This window comes from Somniosus microcephalus, chromosome 26 (genome assembly GCF_052327205.1).
Source record: "Somniosus microcephalus isolate GS21.2 chromosome 26, FLI_Smic_1.0, whole genome shotgun sequence".
Classification (NCBI taxonomy): Eukaryota; Metazoa; Chordata; class Chondrichthyes; order Squaliformes; family Somniosidae; genus Somniosus; species Somniosus microcephalus.
The window spans coordinates 45,662,884-45,683,687 of NC_141012.1; the positions used below are offsets into that span (position 1 = coordinate 45,662,884).

At 47.8% G+C, this 20,804-nt stretch overlaps 1 protein-coding gene across 1 annotated transcript in view; it reads right to left on the reverse strand.

Annotated features, from left to right (window-relative positions):
* Positions 1–5,052, reverse strand: part of kirrel3a (kirre like nephrin family adhesion molecule 3a) — a 164,702-nt gene extending 159,650 nt beyond the window's left edge. The window contains exons 1-2 of the mRNA XM_085968236.1: positions 4,962–5,052; positions 1,832–1,937 (exon numbers count right to left, since the gene is read on the reverse strand). Coding sequence (XP_085824362.1) covers positions 1,832–1,937; positions 4,962–5,052 — 197 coding nt within the window. The remainder of the gene's footprint in view (positions 1–1,831; positions 1,938–4,961) is intronic.
* Between the last annotated feature and the right edge of the window lie 15,752 nt (positions 5,053–20,804).

A 20,804-nucleotide genomic window follows, 5' to 3' on the forward strand; every position in this document is an offset into this window, starting at 1 on the left:
CAGATCCCACTACTATACTAGCCTCTAAAGAACACATAGTGCCAATATTTGAGCTGGCGTCTGCGGGTGAGACATGCAGTGACTCGGTGTGTTCTTCCTTCTCCTCTTCTCCCGCATTGCTCTCAACAGTGCCCTCAGGGACAGGCTGCTCCGGTGCTTGCTCATTATTTGAAAGCATAAAGGCACAAAAGACAGGTTAAGTAGAGGGGAGGGGGTTAGGAAGGGAAATTAGCTGGAAAGTGTGAAACGCTTGTGGGGTGAGGGGGAAGTGGGATGTGAGAAGAACGAGTAGGGATGAACATACTGTTGTTCTCCCCAAGAGGGTCAACGTCGCCAGTGGCCACGGTGCCCACCACCTGGTGCCCAATGATCTGCAGCACTCGAATCTCCAGCGCAGACAGTGGTTGGGTGTCAGCTTGTCCCCCACCTGTGCACTCCTGCTCCCTCCTGTTGTGAGCCACCTTGGCCTTCAAGAGAAAGGAAAGTGTGTGAGTGATTGTGGAGCAATGTGGTTGGGTGATGTGCCTGCCATAGTTGAATAGCTGTCATTGTGTGCAAGGTGTGAGATGTGGGTGTGAATGTTAGTAGGTAGAGATCATTGGTGGGTGAGTGCTGGGGGTGTGGAACTTTGGTCAGTGTGTGCAGACTGTGGTTCAGATGGTGGTATGTAGCATTTGTTGAGGCATTAACTCACCCTGACCACCTGAATGAGGTTGTTAAATTACTTCCTGCACTGTGTGTGGGTCCTGGGGACCACACTGCTTCCTGAGACCTGATGGACTACCTCCCTCCACATGGCGCAGAAGGCTTGCAGCAAGGGCCTCCTGCCAATGGCCGGGTAGAGCACCGCCCTCTGTCTCTCCACAGCGGACACCAACTCCTCAAATGCTTGGTCTGAAAATCTGCGGGCTCTCTCCCTGGGGCATGGATCTGCCATCATGAAACCTGCTTGAGTCATCCGGCTCCTTGGTCGTGGCCTACACCTGTTTGCTGACACAGGTTCACAGGCAGCAATGCTGAGAATGAGGTTCTGCAGTATGAATGAACCTCTCCTTTAAGAACAGGAAAGAGCCTGTGGCAATGATGACTTGTGATTAGACTGCACCTGAAATTGGTCAGCACTTTGAGTGTAACGCCACTGAGCTAGGCCGCTAGCGCTTGATTTAGCGCTCCTATATTTTCTTTGAGTGATGACACTGAATTTTGCGTGTAGCGAGATTCATTAGCGCCTAGCTCTAAATCTCAAACTTTTCCAAAGTCAGCACCCATTCCTGGGCAATAATCAATTTCTCGCCTTCTGGCTCATTGTAGTTGAGAACTTAGAAAGAGAACCAGGTCCCTGCCCACCCAATCTATAGTCACCCAATAGAAGATATGGGACAGCTGCTCATGGAGTCTTCCTCTCTGTGACATTGTGTTCGAGCATGAATCTACTGTTGCTTACACTCACTGCTAGATTTCTTGCTTTTCTTCCCACTTCACTGTTCTCTCCCCCCCTGGATTGATAGACGATCCCAGCACCTTGTCCATTGGTCCATATGTAAGCCTGGACAGTGAGCGTTGACAGACTAATTAACCATGGCCCGGGTTCATGCGGGGAGGGGAGGGGAAGAGGCAATTTAACCAAATCTTGTCCTTGGCCCATGCATACTGGTTGTTGGACATTAGTCAGCAGCGGGAGCTCTGCTTTACTGAGGCCAAATGTAGATCACCAAACTCTGCATGGGCCAGGAACTGTCCTGGTCAGCATGGCTCAGTTCTACACCACTCCGGTTTTCTAACATGGCTAATTTTAACTGTTAATCCTTCCCAGCAGGAGGTGAAGTGGTACCTGTACAGGCTGACCGCCGGATTTGCTTTTGCAGAGCATCGGAATCTCACTGTGCTTCCTTCCAGGACAGGCTGTGGCTCCACGGTCAGGTTCACCAGAGGCGGGTCTACAGGGAGAAAAGAAGAAAAGAGTTAGAGTGTCGCCCGCTCCATACTGTAGCTCTCACTCTCAGAATGAGTGAGTTGGCTTTTGATTGACATTGAAATAGACTGTTCGGTAGCCCAGTGAATGTGGAAGCGGTTGGGGTAGACTGTTTGGCAGTATAGGTAAGGTGGACTTGAGTGAAATGTAGATTCACTGGAGTAGACAACTACAACAACAACTTGCATTTATATAGTGCCGTTAATGTAGGAAAATGTCCCGAGTTTTTCATAGGAGTGTTATCAGACACAAATTGACACTGTGCCAAAGAAGAAGATATTAGGAGGGGTGATTAAAAGCATGGTCAAAGGGTTGGGTTTTAGAAGGGGTCTACGAGGGGGAAAGAGATGCAGAGAGGTTTAGGGAGGGAATCCCAGAGAGAGCTGAAGACACGGCCTCCTATGATGAGGCGGAGGGAGTGGGGGATGCACAAGAGGCAAAAGTTGGAGGAGTGCAGAGGTCTCGGGGGCTTGTAGGGCTGGAAGAGATTACAGAGATAGGGAGGGGCGAGGCCATGGAGGGATTTGAAAAGGAGGATGAGAATTTTAAATTTGAGGCATTTGTGGGCCAAGAGCCAATGTGGATCAGTGAGCACAGACATGCTGGGTGAACAGCACTTGGTGTGGGTTAGAATACAGGCAGCAGAGTTTTGGATGAGCTGAAGTTTATGGAGGGTGGAAGTTGGGAGGCCGGCCAGCTATATATACTTTAGTGCAAGGAATGTAAAGTCAATGGGTGCAGCCTGTTGAGTAAAATAGGAAATATGGGGCGATTTTCCTCCTGTCTACCAGGCTGGTACGGGGCGGTAGTGCGATTAAAATAGCAACACAGCCTCTAGAGCCCCATTCCCAACGAAGTCCAGATCACCACCATTGTGGTTGGGGTCTCGAAATAGGAAACCCAGTTGCCTCCCGGAAACGGGTGGGCTCCTCATGGAGACCGATGGCATCAATAGGACCCTGATGCAATTTTGAGGTACCAATGAGGGTAGTGTGTGATGTAAGAAAACTACCAGGCACTTGGTCTAAGCGTTAAACAAAGCTTTAATCAACTGTTTTACAACATGGAGGTCTTGTTGTGTCCTTCACTAGTTCCTGTTAAGAATGTCCTGCGCAAGCTGGGCCCGTGCCCGAGTATTTATACTCCCCCTGGAGAGCGCCACCCGTAGGCCGCTCAGTATTATTTCATAAGTCTTTCTTTCATGAATGATTGATTCATGTCAGTGTGCACCGTGCAGACTCTGCCTGTTGGTGGTTGGCACTGAGCTGCCAAACCACTGGCCCTTAAAGGAGCCGCCACAGGCTGCTCAAAAGGTTTATAAAACAGGTTTACAAATGATTTTTAGAGGGTCAGGAGACCCTCCATGTCCCTCCGTCGAGATCACCCCCTTTTCCCTGTTAATTTTTCTGGACGAGCTAGAAGAGCTGGTAGAGAGTCCAGTTTTTAGGCTATCTCCGATTGGCAAGCAGCTTAAACATTCCTCTTGCCTGATGAAAGTGGTCACATGAAAATCAAACCCATGGAATCAGCTGGTGTAGATTGTAAAGTAGAGTAGGAAACATGGACTCGGTTGGTGTAGATTGTAAAGTAGAGTAGGAAACATGGACTCGGTTGGTGTAGATTGTAAAGTAGAATAGGAAACATGGACTCGGTTGGTGTAGATTGTAAAGTAGAATAGGAAACATGGACTCGGTTGGTGTAGATTGTAAAGTAGAATAGGAAACATGGACTCGGTTGGTGTAGATTGTAAAGTAGAGTAGGAAACATGGACTCGGTTGGTGTAGATTGTAAAGTAGAGTAGGAAACATGGACTCGGTTGGTGTAGATTGTAAAGTAGAATAGGGAACATGGACTCAGTTGGTGTAGATTGTAAAGTAGAATAGGAAACATGGACTCGGTTGGTGTAGATTGTAAAGTAGAATAGGAAACATGGACTCGGTTGGTGCAGATTGTAAAGTAGAGTAGGAAACATGGACTCGGTTGGTGTAGATTGTAAAGTAGAGTAGGAAACATGGACTCGGTTGGTGTAGATTGTAAAGTAGAGTAGGAAACATGGACTCGGTTGGTGTAGATTGTAAAGTAGAGTAGGAAACATGGACTCGGTTGGTGTAGATTGTAAAGTAGAATAGAAAACATGGACTCGGTTGGTTTAGATTGTTTAGTCGTGCAGTGAATGTGGACTTAGTTAAAGCAGTAAGAAAAACAGTTGTGATTTGGAGTGCCACGGGTTCAGTGTCAAGGCAGGAGAGTTGTGATAATACTCTGGGGACAGAGTCTAGTTCACGCACATAATTGACAGGCTGAGTGAGACTGGCGGAATGGGTTTTCCTTTTATTAAAACAGCCTTATAAATTACTTAAACACCTCATGGAGTGCACAAAAAATATTGAACTACGGTCTGTTGCTATTGTTTGGTGGACTGTCGACTTTCATCCATCATTAACCACTGCATCAGGGATTGAACGTGTCTCAGAGGCAAAATCTGATGAATATTCAGGCGGCATATCGAGTGAGTCTGTTACTGCTGCAAAGATATTCTCAGTGTGAGAATTCCCACAGTGGTGAATTGGCCATCGGCTTTGCTCCTCTCTGATGGTCTGCTGCAGTTCGAGCTGCTCTTTAAAACCATTAGCCTGAAGCTGGGAATTTTATAATTCCATGGTTACAGCGTTTAGCGGACGCTGGACAGTAACTGTTAGATTAAGTCAAAGGAATGCTTATTTCTGAGGGAGAGACCAGCACCCTCATGCTGGGGCAACTGTTCCACGACTAAAGCTTTGCTCCCATATCATTTTATTTTGGTGAGTCTTGTTTCCAACGTTGAAGAATGGAATGCCGGTCATTTCTGACACTCAGGCCTTGATTTTAAACCCCCTACAGGCAAGAAAGGGTCGGGCAAAGGGTTAAAATCCTAAATATCGAGGTCCCGTCTCCAAGCTGGTGATTGAGGCCCTGGGCGAGGTTCCCGCTAAACGCAGTTTGAGCTCACCTGGTGCCTCCTTGGTGCCCTTCCTTCTCTGTCTCACTTTATTATGGGTGTCAAGCCGCTCCTTCACCCACTCCAAGATGAGCCTTTCCATTCCTGCTTCCCTCGCCACTCCGAGATTACCAGTTTACACTTTCCTACAGTTCTATGCTTGGTGCCACTTTGACCACACATGCCACACATCCACGCGGTTCAAACACGCCACTCCAGACACTCAGGCCTCGATGTTAGACCCCACCCCCCCACCCCCCACGAGCACGCCCCCACACCCCCGACAGGCAGGAAAGGGTCAGGCGAGGGCTTAAAATTCTAAAAGTCGAGGTCCCGCCTCCAACCCCCTGCCACCATAACATTCCAGCCTGCGCCACTCAACACTTAGAGCTGCCTGGTCTCCCCTTGCCTGTTTTAAATAGCAGATGGCACATGTGTTTGAGAATCTCCATCTCCTTTTCGTTCCATAGCTTATGATGCACCTTGTGCGGGTGATGGGCAGGGCTCTGCAAATATTTATTCAAACGTCCCCAAACTTGCTAGCTTTCTCGTCCGCTACCGGGCTCCTGCGCACTCTTCCTGCATTCTTGTAAAAATCAAGGCCCCGGTGTCATTATCGGGTCCTCCCAGGTCAGATATGGCACAGCTTAGATTCAGAGTGGAGCTCCATTTTCCTGGTTCACTCTGTCCCAATAACACACCTTAGCTACAACTTTAGAATAGTGGCCACATTCCCTGCTCAACTTCACATTTCCCACGCCAGTCATCCTGTGCCCTCCCTGATAGACATTAGAAGTTTATTGTGAACCAGCAGAAGTTTGGTGCTATGGGCTCCTGCCAACCAAGACCCGCCCAGACTCAATATAGCGCTAAGATCATTGTTCACCTTCACCGAAGCGTACGAGAGCATGGGCCTTACACTAAGCACCCGTAAGACAAAGGTCCTCTACCAACCTGCCCCCGCCACACAGTATTGCCCCCCGATTATCAAAATCCACGACAAGGCCTTGGACAACGTGGACCACTTTCCATACCTCGGGAACCTACTATCAACAAGGGCAGATGTCGATGATGAAGTCCAAAACTGCCTTCAGTGTGCCAGTGCAGCCTTCGGACACCTGAGGAAGAGTGTTTGAAGACCAGGACCTCAAACCGGCACTAAGCTCATGGTCTACAGGGCAGCAGTGATACCCGCCCTGCTGTATGCCTCAGAGACATGGACCATGTACAATAGGCACCTCAAAGCACTGGAGAGGTACCACCAATGCTGCCTCCGCAAGATCCTGCAAATCCATTGGCAGGATAGGTGCACCAACATCAGTGTTCTTGCTCAGGCCAACATCCCCAGTATCGAAGCTTTGACCACGCTCAATCAGCTCCGATGGACGGGTCACATTGTCCGCATGCCCGATACGAGACTCCCAAAACAAGTGCTCTACTCGGAGCTCCGACACGGCAAGAGAGCCCCAGGTGGGCAGAGGAAACGCTTCAAGGACACCCTCAAAGCCTCCTTGAAAAAGTGTAACATCCCCACTGACACCTGGGAATCCCTGGCCCAAGACCGCACAAAGTGGAGGAGGAGCATCCGAGAAGGCGCCAAACACCTCGAGTCTCTTCACCGGGAGCAAGAGGAAGCCAATCACAAGCAGCGCAAGACGCGCACGTCAACCCAAGCACCCCACCCACCCGCCCCTTCAACCACCGTCTGCCCCACCTGTGACAGAGACTGTAGGTCCCGCATTAGACTCATCAGTCACCTAAGAACTCATTTTTAACGTGGAAGCAAGTCATCCTCGGTTCCGAGGGACTGCCTAAGATGATGATCATTGTTCATGTACTTTGTGACTTGATGAATGCCTGGGGCAAGACTCTCAAAATCTTCCACTACCCATTTAAAACCAATATTGTGCTTCCAAATGAATATTGCTTCACATACTACACTCATCCAGCCCTGCTAATCCCTAGACTGATCCAGCCCTGCTACTCCCAGACTGATCCAGCCCTGCTACTCCCAGACTGATCCAGCCCTGCTACTCCCAGACTGATCCAGCCCTGCTTCTATTGGTATGTAAAAAGGAAAAGACTGGCGAATGTAAATGTAGGTCCATTACAATCAGAGATGGGAGAATTTATAATGGGGAATGAGGAAATGGCGGAGAAATTAAATAAATACTTTGTTTCTGTCTTCACGGAGGAAGACACAAAAAACCTCCCAGAAATACGAGAAAACCAAGGGTATGACAAGAATGAGGAACTTAAAGAAATTATTATTAGTAAGAAAACAGTACTAGCAAAATTAATGGGACTAAAAGTTGATAAATCTCAAGGACCGGATGACCTACATCCTAGGGTTTTGAAAGAGGTGGCCATTGGGATAGTGGACGCATTGGTTGTCTTCTTCCAAAATTCTATAGATTCTGGAACGGTTCCTGCAGATTGGAGGATAGCAAATGTAACCCTGCTATTTAAGAAAGGAGGGAGAGAGAAAACGGGGAACTACAGACCTGTTAGCCTCACATCAGTAGTTGGAAAAATGCTGGAATCTATTATAAAGGATGCAATAACTGGGCACTTAGAAACTAATAGTAAGATTGGGCAGAGTCAACATGGATTTATGAAAGGGACGTCCTGTTTGACAAACCTATTGGAGTTCTTTGAGGATGTAACTAGTGGAGTAGACAAAGGGGAACCGGTAGATGTGGTGTATTTGGATTTTCAGAAGGCCTTCGATAAGGTCCCACACAAGAGGTAGGTGAACAAAATTAGGGCACATGGAACTGGGGGTAATATACTAGCATGGATTGAGAATTGGTTAACAGACAGAAAACAAAGAGTAGGGATAAACGGGTCTTTTTCAGGATGGCAGGCTGTGACTAGTGGGGTACCATAAGGATCGGTGCTCGGGCCCCAGCTATTCACAAACTATATCAATGATTTGGATGAGGGGACTAAATGTAACATTTCCAAATTTGCTGATGACATAAAGCTAGGTGGCAGTGTTAGTTGTGAAGAGGATGTGAAGAGGCTTCAAGGGGATCTCGACAGGCTCAGTGAGTGGGCGAGAACATGGCAGATGCAATATAATGTGGATAAATGTGAAGTTATCCATTTCGGTAGAAAAAACAAAAAGGTAGAGTATTTCCTAAATGGTGAAAGATTGAGGAATGCAGATGCTCAAAGGGACCTGGGTGTCCTTGTACATGAGCCACTGAAAGTGAATGTGCAGGTGCAGCAAGCCATTAGGAAGGCAAATTGTATGCTGGCCTTCATTACAAGAGGATTTGAGTACAGGAGTGAAGAAGTCTTACTCCAATTATATAGGGCCTTGGTGAGACCACACCTGGAGTACTGTGTACAATTTTGGTCTCCTTACCTAAGGAAGGATATACTTGCCATAGAGGGAGAACGAAGGTTCACGATATTTATTCCTGGGATGGCGGGACTGTCATATGAGAAGAGATTGAGTAAACTAGGCCTGTATTCTTTTGAATTCAGAAGAATGAGAGGGGATCTCATTGAAGCATACAAAATTATTACAGGGCTTGATAGGGTGGATGCTGGGGAGTCTAGAACCAGGGGCCATAGCCTCAGGATAAAGGGTAGGCCATTCAGGACTGAGATGAGAAGAAATTTCTTCACACAGAGGGTGGTGAATCTTTGGAATTCTCTACCCCAGAGGGCTGTGGAGGCTCAGTCATTGGGTATCTTCAAAACAGAAGTCGATAGATTTCTGACTAGTAAGGGCATCAAGGGATATGGCGATAAGGCCGGTGAATGGAATTGAGGCAGAAGATCAGCCATGATCTCATTGAATGGCAGAGCAGGCTCGAAGGGCCGAATGGCCGACTCCTGCTCCTATTTCTTATGTTCTTATGCTACTCCCCAGACTAATCCAGCCCTGCTACTCCCAGACTGATCCAGCCCTGTTACTCCCAGACTGATCCAGCCCTGCTACTCCCCAGACTGATCCAGCCCTGTTACTCCCAGACTGATCCAGCCCTGTTACTCCCCAGACTGATCCAGCCCTGCTACTCCCCAGACTGATCCAGCCCTGCTACTCCCAGACTGGTGGGTGCTCCCCACCTAGGGGTACAGAGGAGATTTACAAGGATGTTGCTGGGAGTAGAGAATCTTAGCTATGAGGAAAGACTGGATAGGCTGGGTTTGTTTTACTTGGAACAGAGGAGGCTGAGGGGAGACCTTATTGAGGTGTATAAAATTATGAGGGGCCTAGATAAAGTGGATAGAAAGGACCTATTTCCCTTAGCAGAGGGGTGAAAAACCAGGGGGCACAGGTTTAAAGTAATTGGTGGAAGGTTTAGAGGGGATTTGAGGGGAAATTTCTTCACCCAGAGGGTTGTGGGGGTCTGGAACTCACTGCCTGAAAGGGTGGTAGAGGCAGAAACTCTAACCACATTTAAAAAGTACTTGGATGTACACTTGGGATGCTGTAACCTGCAGGGCTACGAACCAAGAGCTGAGAAGTGGGATTAGGCTGGATAGCTCTTGGTTGGCTGGCGTGGACACGATGGGCCGAAATGGCCTCCTTCCGTGCTGTAACTTTCTATGATTCTATGATGCTATGCTCCCAAGACTCCTGATGCCAATCTGGGCCTGCCCTCCGTGGATGCTGATGTACAGGCATCAGGTGAGAACAGCATTGGTCTGTGCTGTGATGCCACCCAGTGTTGATTGGCCTGCTAGCGGTCACTGCCCCACACAGCCACGTGAAGACTGTCCTGCTGAGTGAGGGACCAGGTCCCTGCTCGGGACTGCGGCACTGTATCCCAGCAAGCTTTGTGGAAACAGGAGAAAAAATTGGGGAAGAAAGTTACAAAATAAAGCATTTAGAAGAATAATTTCATTTGAAGAGGCAATTATGCAAAGCAATCAGGTCTGATAATCCTAACAGGTTAGATCTATTAAACATCTATTAGAGAAGCTCTACTACTTTATCAAGATCTATATTTACAGCATTCCTAAAGGTGCCTACAGTACAATCCCAGATTCTTTGCAAGAAATTGGCTTTCGTGCAGTATTTAAATTTTTCTAGCTGCCAGATGGTTCTCCGTCTCTCATCCCCGGTGGTCCTATTTGACATCTGTTTGCCATTAATATTAAACAGTTACTCAGAAGATAGATTCCCCCTCTGATCGCATAGCGATTCACTGCACCACAAGCTAATAATGTGCCAGGGGCCCAGTGGGCTGCACAGCCTCTGTGTACTTCCACTCTGCATAATTATTGCATAAGAGTTTTGTCGCAGCACTGAGCAACGGAAGTAGGCATTCAGCGCTCACCAAGTTACTGTAACACGTTCCACAGCAGCAATTACATAATAGCGCGAAGAAACTTAAATATCAGCAACGTTATTGGATGAAAGCCCTTCCTGGGATCACTTCAACGCATAATGGGTCAGTCAAAAAAACATCAACAACAACTTGCACTAATATAGCGCCTTTAACTTAGTAAAACCTCCAACGGTGCTTCGCAGGAGTGTTATCAAACAAAGTTTGACACCGAGCCACATAAGGAGATATTAGCTGGGTGAACAGGACTTGGTGCGAGTTAGGATATGGGGCAGCAGAGTTCTAGATGAGTTGACGTTTACAGAGGGTGCAAGGTGGGAGGCCAGCCCAGAGAACATTGGAATAATCGAGTCTAGAGGTAACAAAGGCATGGATAAGGGTTTATTTTACTAAACCGGCTGGCCGTGGACACTACAAGATCTCATCTGTCTTGGCCAATTGCAGAAGCTCTCTTCTTTCCAAGTTTTTGCACAGTCCCATCAACTCAGCTTTGGTGTTCCACATGGTCTTTTCCAACTGGGAACCATTCCATCATCTTCTGAGGTACAGATATATCCTTTTCATTGTAATCCTCTCTCTGTAACACTCTCGGCTCTGAGTCAGAAGGACATGGGGTCAAACCTCACTCCAGGACTTCAGCACATAAATTTTGGACAGCACTCAGTGCAGTACTGAGGGAGTGCTGCAGTGTCGAAGGTGCCATCTTTTGGATGAGACGTTAAACCGAGGCCTCATTTGCCTGTTTGGGTGGATGTAAAAGATTCCATGGCAATTTTTCGAAGAAGAGCAGGAAGTTCTCCCAGTTTCATGGTCAGCATTCTTCCCTCAATCAACACCAAGAAAACAGGGTTAATTGGTCATTTATTCCATTGTTGTTCATTTAAACCTGCTGTGTGCTAATTGGTTACCCTACATGACAACACTGACTACACTGCAAAAGTAATTTGTTTTTATTTGTTCTGAGGATGTGGGCGACACATGGTCGATTCCTGGTTGCCCTCAGAAGCTTTCTCCTTGAACCACTGATGGTCCTCCCACAATGGTGTTGGGTAGGGAATTCCAGGATACTGACTCATTGATGATGCAGGAACGGCAATAAATGTCCACCTCCCAAACCCACGACCTCTACTACCTAGAAGGGCAAGGGCAGCAGGCGCATAGGAACACCAGCACCTCCAAGTTCCGCTAAGTTACACACCATTCTGACTTGGAAATATATCGCCATTCCTTCATCTTTGCTGGGTCAAAATCCTGGAACTCCCTCTCTAACAGCACTAATCTTCACCGCATGGACTGCAGTGGTTCAATAAGGCAGCTCACCACCACCTTCTCAAGGACAATTAGGGCTGGCCTTGCCAGCGACTCCCACATCACAGGAACAAATAAAAAAAAGTCAGGTTATGTGGGACTTGGAGGAGAACTTAGAGATGGCGTTCCCATGACATTACGGCTTTTGTTCTTCTTGTTGGTAGAGGTCGCAGGGGAGGGAGGTGCTGTCAAAATAACCTTGGTGAGTTGGTGCAGTGCGTCCTGGAGATCATACATACTGCAGTCACAGTACGCTAATGGTGGAGTGGGTGCATAGTGAGTCCAGTGGCATGAGGTTATATCAAGTGAACTGCGCTGTCCTGGATAACGTCAAGTTTCTTGAGCGTTGTTTGCTGCTGCACCTGTCTAGGTGAGTGTTGAACATGCATTCATGCTGCATCACAAGTGAAGTTATTTGAAGGTGGAAAGGCTTTAAGGGGCATGAGGTGAGCCACTTATCACTGTGTACCCAGCCTTTGCCCTGCCCTTGTTGCCACAATGTTAATATGGGTGGATCAATTAAGCTTTTGGTCACTGGTGACTCCCAAGATGTTGATGGTTGGGGACCCAGTGATAGTGATGCCATGGAAGGTCAGGGAGAGATGGATGGGCTCCATGAAAACCACTTTCAGCTGGAACAATTGGGGTTGGATTTTCTGAAATCAGGTGGCATAGTGGAAGAAAATTAAGGACATTTGGGCAGGGAGACCTACTGCTGCATCTCTGTCTAAACCTAGGTTTCCCTCCCCTCCATCCCAGCAGGTAAGGCCACTCCACCACGGTGGTCTGGGGTCTGGGCCTGGAAATACCACTGACCTCTGAGATAGCCAGGACAAGGGTAGCGCCAGGAGGCCTCCTAAACCCCCTTTGGTCAGAGAGTGATCCCAGTAATGGCCAACTCTCCCTCGCCTAAGGCTGTCCCTTTCCTAGACCACAGGGAGGTCCATGATCTATAAACAAATTCCATCTTTACCTCTTTTAAGCTCTACTGCCCCCATGAAGCTCGTTCCCCTTGCTCTTCTGCTGTTGTCATGCAGGTACCTTCCTCCCCGGCATTGGCGGGCTCCCTCCTGGCAATGAGGCTGCCCAATAGGTGATACTCTCCGGTCCGGAACAATGGTTCAGGGTCGCGGTGGGGTCAAAATCTTACCCCAGCTTCCTTCAGCGGATGGAGGGAAATCTAGTCCCAATTCTCTCCATGCTTTCTCGTATCCCTCTTCACTGGGCTTACCATTTCTCAAATAAATGAGCAATTTCTATCTCCTCACTGGCAAAGTCCACACTCCTTCCTTCAGCTTTCTCTGCACCTCGATGCATTGCGCTCGCAATCCTACACATTCAGGGAGTCAGGGCTGAATAAATTTTCACCCACTGACATTGAACTGAAAGCATCTTCTGTTGTTTTTCTAATCAACACATTTCCCAAGGGCCAAAATTTAGCAGGAATATTCCAGAAACCCATCAAATGAGAGCGAATTGTACAGCAGCTGGAAAACCAGCTCACAACGGAGGGCGGGAGACAGATGGACATTCTTATCTCTTGTGTTCTCATCATTGGACAGAATCACACTGCTGATCACTGAGCTCAGGTCTGCGCCACACACTGAGCATCTGTTACAATCGTTCTTAAAATTCAGGTCAAAAATCAGGTCAAATAATTATTTGTACAGTCTCAACAATAAATACTGATAGCATCATTAGTAAAGCAGTTTGGCAGGAGTTACTGTGTGAGAGTGTGAGGGGACTGGATTAACATCAGTAGAGGTACAGTCAGTAACACAGGGTGCTGGGGAGAGGGGATACTGAGTGACAGTGCGAGGGAGCTGGATTAACATCAAGAGATACAGTCAGTAACACAGGGCGCTGGTGGAGAGGGGTTACTGAGTGAGAGTGTGAGGGAGCTGGATTAACATCAAGAGAGATATAATCAGTAACGCAGGGCACTGGGGGAGCGGGGATACTGAGTGACAGTGCGAGGGAGCTGGATTAACATCCGTAGAGATACAGTCAGTGACACATAGTGCTGGGGGAGAGGGGTTACTGAGTGACAGTGCGAGGGAGCTGGATTAACATCAAGAGATACAGTCAGTAACACAGGGTGCTGGGGAGAGGGGATACTGAGTGACAGTGCGAGGGAGCTGGATTAACATCAGTAGAGATACAATCAGTAACGCAGGGCGCTGGGGGAGAGGGGATACCGAGTGACAGTGCGAGGGAGCTGGATTAACATCCGTAGAGATACAGTCAGTGACACATAGTGCTGGGGGAGAGGGGTTACTGAGTGACAGTGTGAGGGAGCTAGATTAACATTAGTAGAGATACAATCAGTAACACAGGGCGCTGGGGGAGAGGGGATACTGAGTGACAGTGCGAGGGAGCTGGATTAACATCCGTAGAGATACAGTCAGTAACACAGGGAGCTGGGGGAGAGGGGTTACTGAGTGACAGTGTGAGGGAGCTGGATTAACATCAGTAGAGATACAGTCAGTAACATAGAGCTGGGGGGAGGGATTACTGAGTGACAGTGTGAGGGAGCTGGATTAACATCAGTAGAGATACAGTCAATAACACAGAGAGCTGGGGGAGAGGGGTTACTGAGTGACAGTGTGAGGGAGCTGGATTAACATCAGTAGAGATACAGTCAGTAACATAGAGCTGGGGGGAGGGATTACTGAGTGACAGTGTGAGGGAGCTGGATTAACATCAGTAGAGATACAGTCAGTAACATAGAGCTGGGGGGGAGGGATTACTGAGTGACAGTGTGAGGGAGCTGGATTAACATCAGTAGAGATACAGTCAGTAACACAGGGCGCTGGGGGGAGCGGGGTTAGCCACCAGCCTGTGCTGAGTTAGCTACACTCAGCAGGGGCAGGAAGTGTGGGAGTGACTTGCACATTCTTAGCACGCAATTATAAAGCCTAAAATACAAGGCTGCAGTAAATTTTGGGATAGTAGGCTGCTAACTGAACATTTTAAAAAGAAATGAACAAAAAGCAAGACTTGCATTTATATTGTGCAAATGAAGTACATTTTGAAGTGTAGTCACTGTTGTAATGTAGGAAATACGGCAGACAATTTGCGCATAGCAAGATCCCACAAACAGCAATGAGAAAATGTTTTAGTGATGTTGGTTGAGGGATAAATATTGACCAGGATACTGGGGAGAACTCACCTGTCCTTCTTCGAAGTATGCCACGAGGTCTTTTTTGTCCACCTGAGAGAGAGTAGACGGGGCTTCGGTTTAACGTCTCATCTGAAAGACAGCACCTCCGACAGTGCCGCACTCCCTCAGCGCTGCACTGGAGTGTCGGCCTGGATTTTGTGTTCAAGTCTCTGGAGCGGGACTTGAACCCACAACCACCTCACTCAGAGGTGAGAATGCTACCCACTGAGCCTCAGCTGACGCCTAGTCAAGCAATGAGCGGAGACTTAGTGATTAACTGGAGGAGTGAGCTGGGTGCAGGAGAAACAGATACCTTGCAAAAAATACTGAACTGAAAAGAGGCATTCTATATCCCTGTGATAAGCAAACATGTCGATAATGTGAAGAGGGCACGGCTATGTGGAGAGATCATTCAACAAGCTGCACTTAGAAGGAGCATTTTAGGAATTATAAATGGAGTAGTAGTACCCCAGCTAGAGAAAGGTACTAAAAGCAATCACTGTTAACAAGAAAATGTATTGAGAAAGCTGAAGTGGATTTAGAAAGGTGGATAGTAGAAAATATAACAATAGGAAGGCAGGTTTTGCTTATGTTAGGAGTCAAAGCTCAATGATGGAATAAGTAGGACTATTACACGATGACTTGGGGATGGTTATAGATGATGCCAAAGGCATAGCGGAAGATTTCAGTAAATACCGTATATGTGTTTTTAACTGAGAAGGTTTTAAAAAACCTTCCTATTTAGGAGTCATGCTCTGTCGTATAGACAGCATCTCCAGAATCTTGGGGAGAAACTATAGAACAGGGTCAACTTGATCTAGTAACTCGCCTGATCCACATGGGGAGCAGACACTCAATCCCTTCATACGGCAGCACTCGCCCTGGTGTACTCTACAGCGGAGTACTGCTCTCCGGCATAGCTATCAAGTCTGCATGTCAAATCCGTTGTTGTCCAGCTGAATTCTACTATGAGAATTATCACCGGTACGCTTTTATCGACACCAACACCTTGGCTGCCCGTGCTTGCAAACATCGCCCACCACACCTACACCACGAATATTCAGTCTCCAGAGAACACAACCGCTACACCGGCAAAGACATGCCGATCCAGGCTGACTTGAACAACCTCCCACCAACTCGTCTCAAATCTAGACGGCCATTTTGGACCATCGCCAAAGTCCTTCAGCGATCTCCCCTCATCCTTGATGACTGATGGCCAAATGCCTGGAAGAACTGTGACATACGGAATGGATTCCTTATAGAGGACCCTACAGTATAACCTGAAGGATCAAACCTTCCTCGCAAACTGGACAATCAGCAACCACCTCAGAACTGGTCATGGTAGATGCTGCCACCATTTCCATAGACGGAAGATTAAAGCATCCCCATCATGTGACTGTGGAGCTCCTAATTAGACCCTGGAGCACATCATTGAGCACTGCCCTCAGAGGAAATTCGCAGGCAGCCTACAAGATATCCATGCTGTTACACTGGAAGCTTTGGCCTGGATATCTGACTTAGATATTGACATTTGATTTGCTTTGTTACTGCCATACGAAAGAAGAAGAAGGAGACTGAGAAGGGTGGATCTGTCCCTTGCCTAGCAAACAGGACTTAAATCCAGATAGGATGCTTGAAATTAAAAGGGCTCTAGGTAGAAAAAGTGGTTCATTTATCCTAGGGTGCTGACGGAAATTGCCAGGGTTTTATATAATGCCCTAGTGGATATTTTCAGTAGCTCACTGAAAACTGAGGTAGGACCAGAGGATAGGAGAAGATCACTCGTGAGTATCGTCAAATCCTGGAATCTATAGCCCAGTGTGCAACCTCTGGGGAAGTTAACGGAAGATTTTAAGGGTGTTTTGGGAGGTTCCCAACATGGCCCTGTAAACAAGTGAAGTTTGGCAAACCTGATCCCATTTTTTTTTGAAGAGGTGATTAAAATACCGGGTCGAGGGGGCATGGCGGACATCATCTACATCGATTTCCAAAAGGCTTTCGATAAGGTTCTGCTTGAGTTATTATGCCTATAAATTAGATCTCATGGTGTGAGGGGTGAAATGGGATGATGGATAACAAATTGGCTGAGGGACTCCGACCAGGGAGTGGTTTTAAATGGAGTATATTCCTAATGGAGTCTGATCACCAGTGGGGTACCCCACGGTTCAGCACTGATTTCCCTTTTGTTCAGTATATTCTTTAATGACCGGGAGGAGGGTACAGACTGTACAGGTGACACTAGAGGTGGAAGGAAATAGAAGAAAGAAATAGGCTGCAAATGGATTTGGATAGACTGGGAGGTGGGGCCAAAATTGGTTTTCAGTATAGATATGTGGGCAGTTCTGCACGTAGGTGCACTTAAGCGCACGGAATAGAGCAGGAGTCCATGCCAATTAAATGTAACTGGCAGGAACTCCAGTTCTATTGATTGATTATTATCAGTCCCTCATGTTGTGTATGTACCTTTAAGAGAAGAACTGATTCTATACTGCAGTACCGGCAGTGACCACCCCTGTATATAAAGCCATAGCAGGCTTCTGTACTTCAGTCTTAAGTTACCCTCTGTTCAGTAAATACCTGTTATTATTGTTCTCCTGCAGTCCGTGTATTATTGATACTCGGACACTACATTGGCGACGAACAGGTTCGAACTCACCTGCAGTACTGCATCACCTCACGGGGATCTTTCCCTGAGAAGAAGCTTCTTGGAGGTCGAAGTCAGAGCAATGGGCGTCGACCGCGGGCAACCGCCCAAGGATCCATCGGAGTTCGGAGAGTTGCAGGAGAGGCTGTGGAGAGCTGGGCTTGGCTCCCCAGTCAAGGTGTTCCAGCAAATCGTGCTGGTAGCAGGTAGTGCGCTGACCCTTCCGGACTGCGGCGGGCTCGAGCTCGATCGAGCGGCTCTGCAAAGGGGCTGTGCAGCGTCGTCGGGAGGAAGAGAGAGAGGGTGGAGCGCACAGGGCGCGGTCGGTGCTCAAGAACCAGGCAGCGTAGCGAAAATAAAACAAGGGGAAGGAAAAGTGAGACGCGCCAAAGCCGCGAGTCGCCGCCATTACCCTGCAGAACGCTAGGAGCAGCGTGGCAGCAAGGGGAAGAAGGAAAAGCGTGGGAGGCACCATTTTAAATCACCCAAGATGCCGAAAAGTGGCAGTATCACTGCTTTCAACAACGGGGTAGAAGACTGGACCACGTATGTGGAAAGAATTGAAGTGTACTGCAAGGCAAATGAGGTGGCTGATGGAAAGAAGGCGTCGGTATTATTAAATTTGATGGGTGCGAGAACGTACGGCCTATTGCGGAATTTAATTACCCCAGCTAAACCAATGGAAAAAAGTTTTGAAGAGATTGTTAATATCTTACAGGAACAACTAAACCCTACACCGCTGCTGATAGCAGAAAGATTCAAGTTCCATAAAAGAAACCAGCACAAAGATGAGAGCAATGCTGACTATCTTATGGAACTACGCAAGTTATCGAAGCACTGCCAGTTCGGAGCAGGACTGGCAGACACCTTAGGGGATAAGCTTGTCTGCGGGCTCCAGAGTGAAGGAACCCAGAAACGACTACTTTCGGAAAAGGACCTGACGCTAGAACAGGCTTTCAGCGTGGCAGTATCCTATGAAGCAGCAGCACGGGGAGCTGCGGAAATACAACAGAAACCACAAGAATACAGCGCTAACGAAATGGCGTATGGAACAGAAAAGTGCTATCGCTGCGGCAGAACAACCCATGATCAGAAGGACTGCTGGTTTAAGGACAAAGTATGCAGGCAATGTGGGAAAATGGGACATATAGCAAGAGTCTGCAGGTCGGGAAAGAAAACCAACACTACAAGAACTACTAAGGAAAAGTACAAGAAAGTAAAGAAATTGACAGACAGTAGTTTGGAAGATCAGGAGAGTGATAATGACTCCGGGAGCAGGAGACTAAATTGTCTAAAGTTACACAACGTGATCGCAAAGGAGGATCACCGAACCATTTGGGTCACCCTCATGATAGCAGGGTCCCCAGTAAAGATGGAATTGGACACAGGATCAGCCCTAACTGTCATGAATCGATGAGACTATGAGCGGCTATTCTCACACATACCCTTGAAGGACACGTCCATTGTATTGAAGACATACACGGGGCAAAAAGTCTACCCCAGAGGAAAAATAAGGGTGCCAGTTAAATACAATGGCAAGGAAACACAGAAACTGTATCTGTATATACTACAAGATGGAGGACCACCATTATTGGGACGTGAATGGATCTGAAAAATACAATTGGATTGGCATTCCATTCAGGCGCTAACTGTGACTGACAAAAAGGATGATGACGTCACACCTGGACGACTGTCAAAAATTCTAACTGACGTGAAAGAGGTGTTCCAACAAGGACTTGGGACTCTAAAAGGAGTAACGGCAACGATAAAAATCGAAGATAACGCAAAACCAAAATTTTTTAAGGCCAGACCAGTACCTTACGCGATCCGCCCAGCCGTGGAAGCAGAGCTGGAGAGTCTGGAGCCTTCGGGTGTGCTGTCCAAGGTGGACTGGAGCGAGTGGGCCACACCCATCGTTCCTGTAATGAAGAAATCATTGAGCAGCACGCCTGGGGAGCCGAAGAAGGTTCGCATCTGTGGGGACTTCAAGGTAACTGTGAACCCAGTCCTGCACACAATACAATATCCACTTCCACGGATAGAAGATATTTTCGTCTCACTTTCTGGAGGGAAACGCTTTACAAAGATTGATCTGGCCCAAGCGTATCTACAAATGGAGGTGGAAGAAGCATCTAGGAAATACCTCACGATAAACACTCACAAAGGCCTTTACCAGTACAATCGACTGGTATTTGGGGTAGCATCAGCCCCGGCTATTTGGCAGAGGGCGATGGAACAAGTCCTGCAAGGGATCCCGGGGACCCAGTGTTATTTGGACGACATCCTGGTTACGGCTGAAAATGACAGTGAACACCTTGCCAACCTGGAGCAGGTGCTCACTAGATTACAGGAATATGGGCTACGAGCCAACCGCCCCAAATGTGAGTTCTTCAGGAGACAAATCTCGTATTGTGGCCACATGATTGATGAGGAAGGGTTGCATAAGTCGCCGGACAAGATTGAGGCTGTAGTCAAGGCTCCAGCACCGGAAAATGTGTCGCAACTGAGGTCGTTCCTCGGGTTGGTGAACTACTACCATAAGTTCTTGCCGAATTTATCTACAATTCTGCACCCACTGAACGCCCTGCTGCAAACTGGAGTAACATGGAAATGGAGTGATGAGTGTAAGCGTGCCTTTCAGAAATGTAAATGCCTAATCACTTCAAAAGAAGTATTGGCCCACTACAATCCAACACTACCGATTCGGTTAGCATGTGATGCATCTCCCTACGGCATCGGAGCGGTGCTGTCACACAAATTCCTTGACGGTTCAGAGAGACCAATAGCCTTTGCGTCGCGCTCGTTAACCTCAGCCGAGCGTAACGACGCCCAGATTGACAGGGAGGCCCTCAGCCTGGTGTGGGGGGTGAAGAAGTTCAATCACTATCTGCACGGGCAGAAATTCACCCTACTGACTGATCATCAGCCCCTGGTCTCCATTTTTAACCCAAAGAAGGGCATTCCAGTGATGACGGCGCAACGACGGCAAAGATGGTCACTTTTTCTAGGGGCACATCAGTACGACATAGAGTACAAGGGTACGAAACAGCATGGAAATGCTGATGGGCTGTCGCGCCTACCATTGCCTACGGTAGAGGAAGCACCTGCAGTCGACCCTGTGGAGATATTCCATGCGACCATAGTCGAATGTCTACTTGTTACAAACTCAAGTATAGAGAAGGAAACCCGAAATGACCCGACACTCTCTCGGGTCTATGATTTGACGGTGAAGGGATGGCCAGCACATGGCGACTCACTGTTGCCAGCATTCTCGCCAAGGAGAGAACAGCTGTGAGTGTGCTGGGGGACCTTGATGTGTGGATCCCGAGTGGTAATTCCACCCAAGTTGAGAAATAGAGTGCTCAATGAGCTTCATGAGGGTCATCTGGGAGGGGTGAAAATGAAGAGCCTTGCCAGGGCGTTTGTGTGGT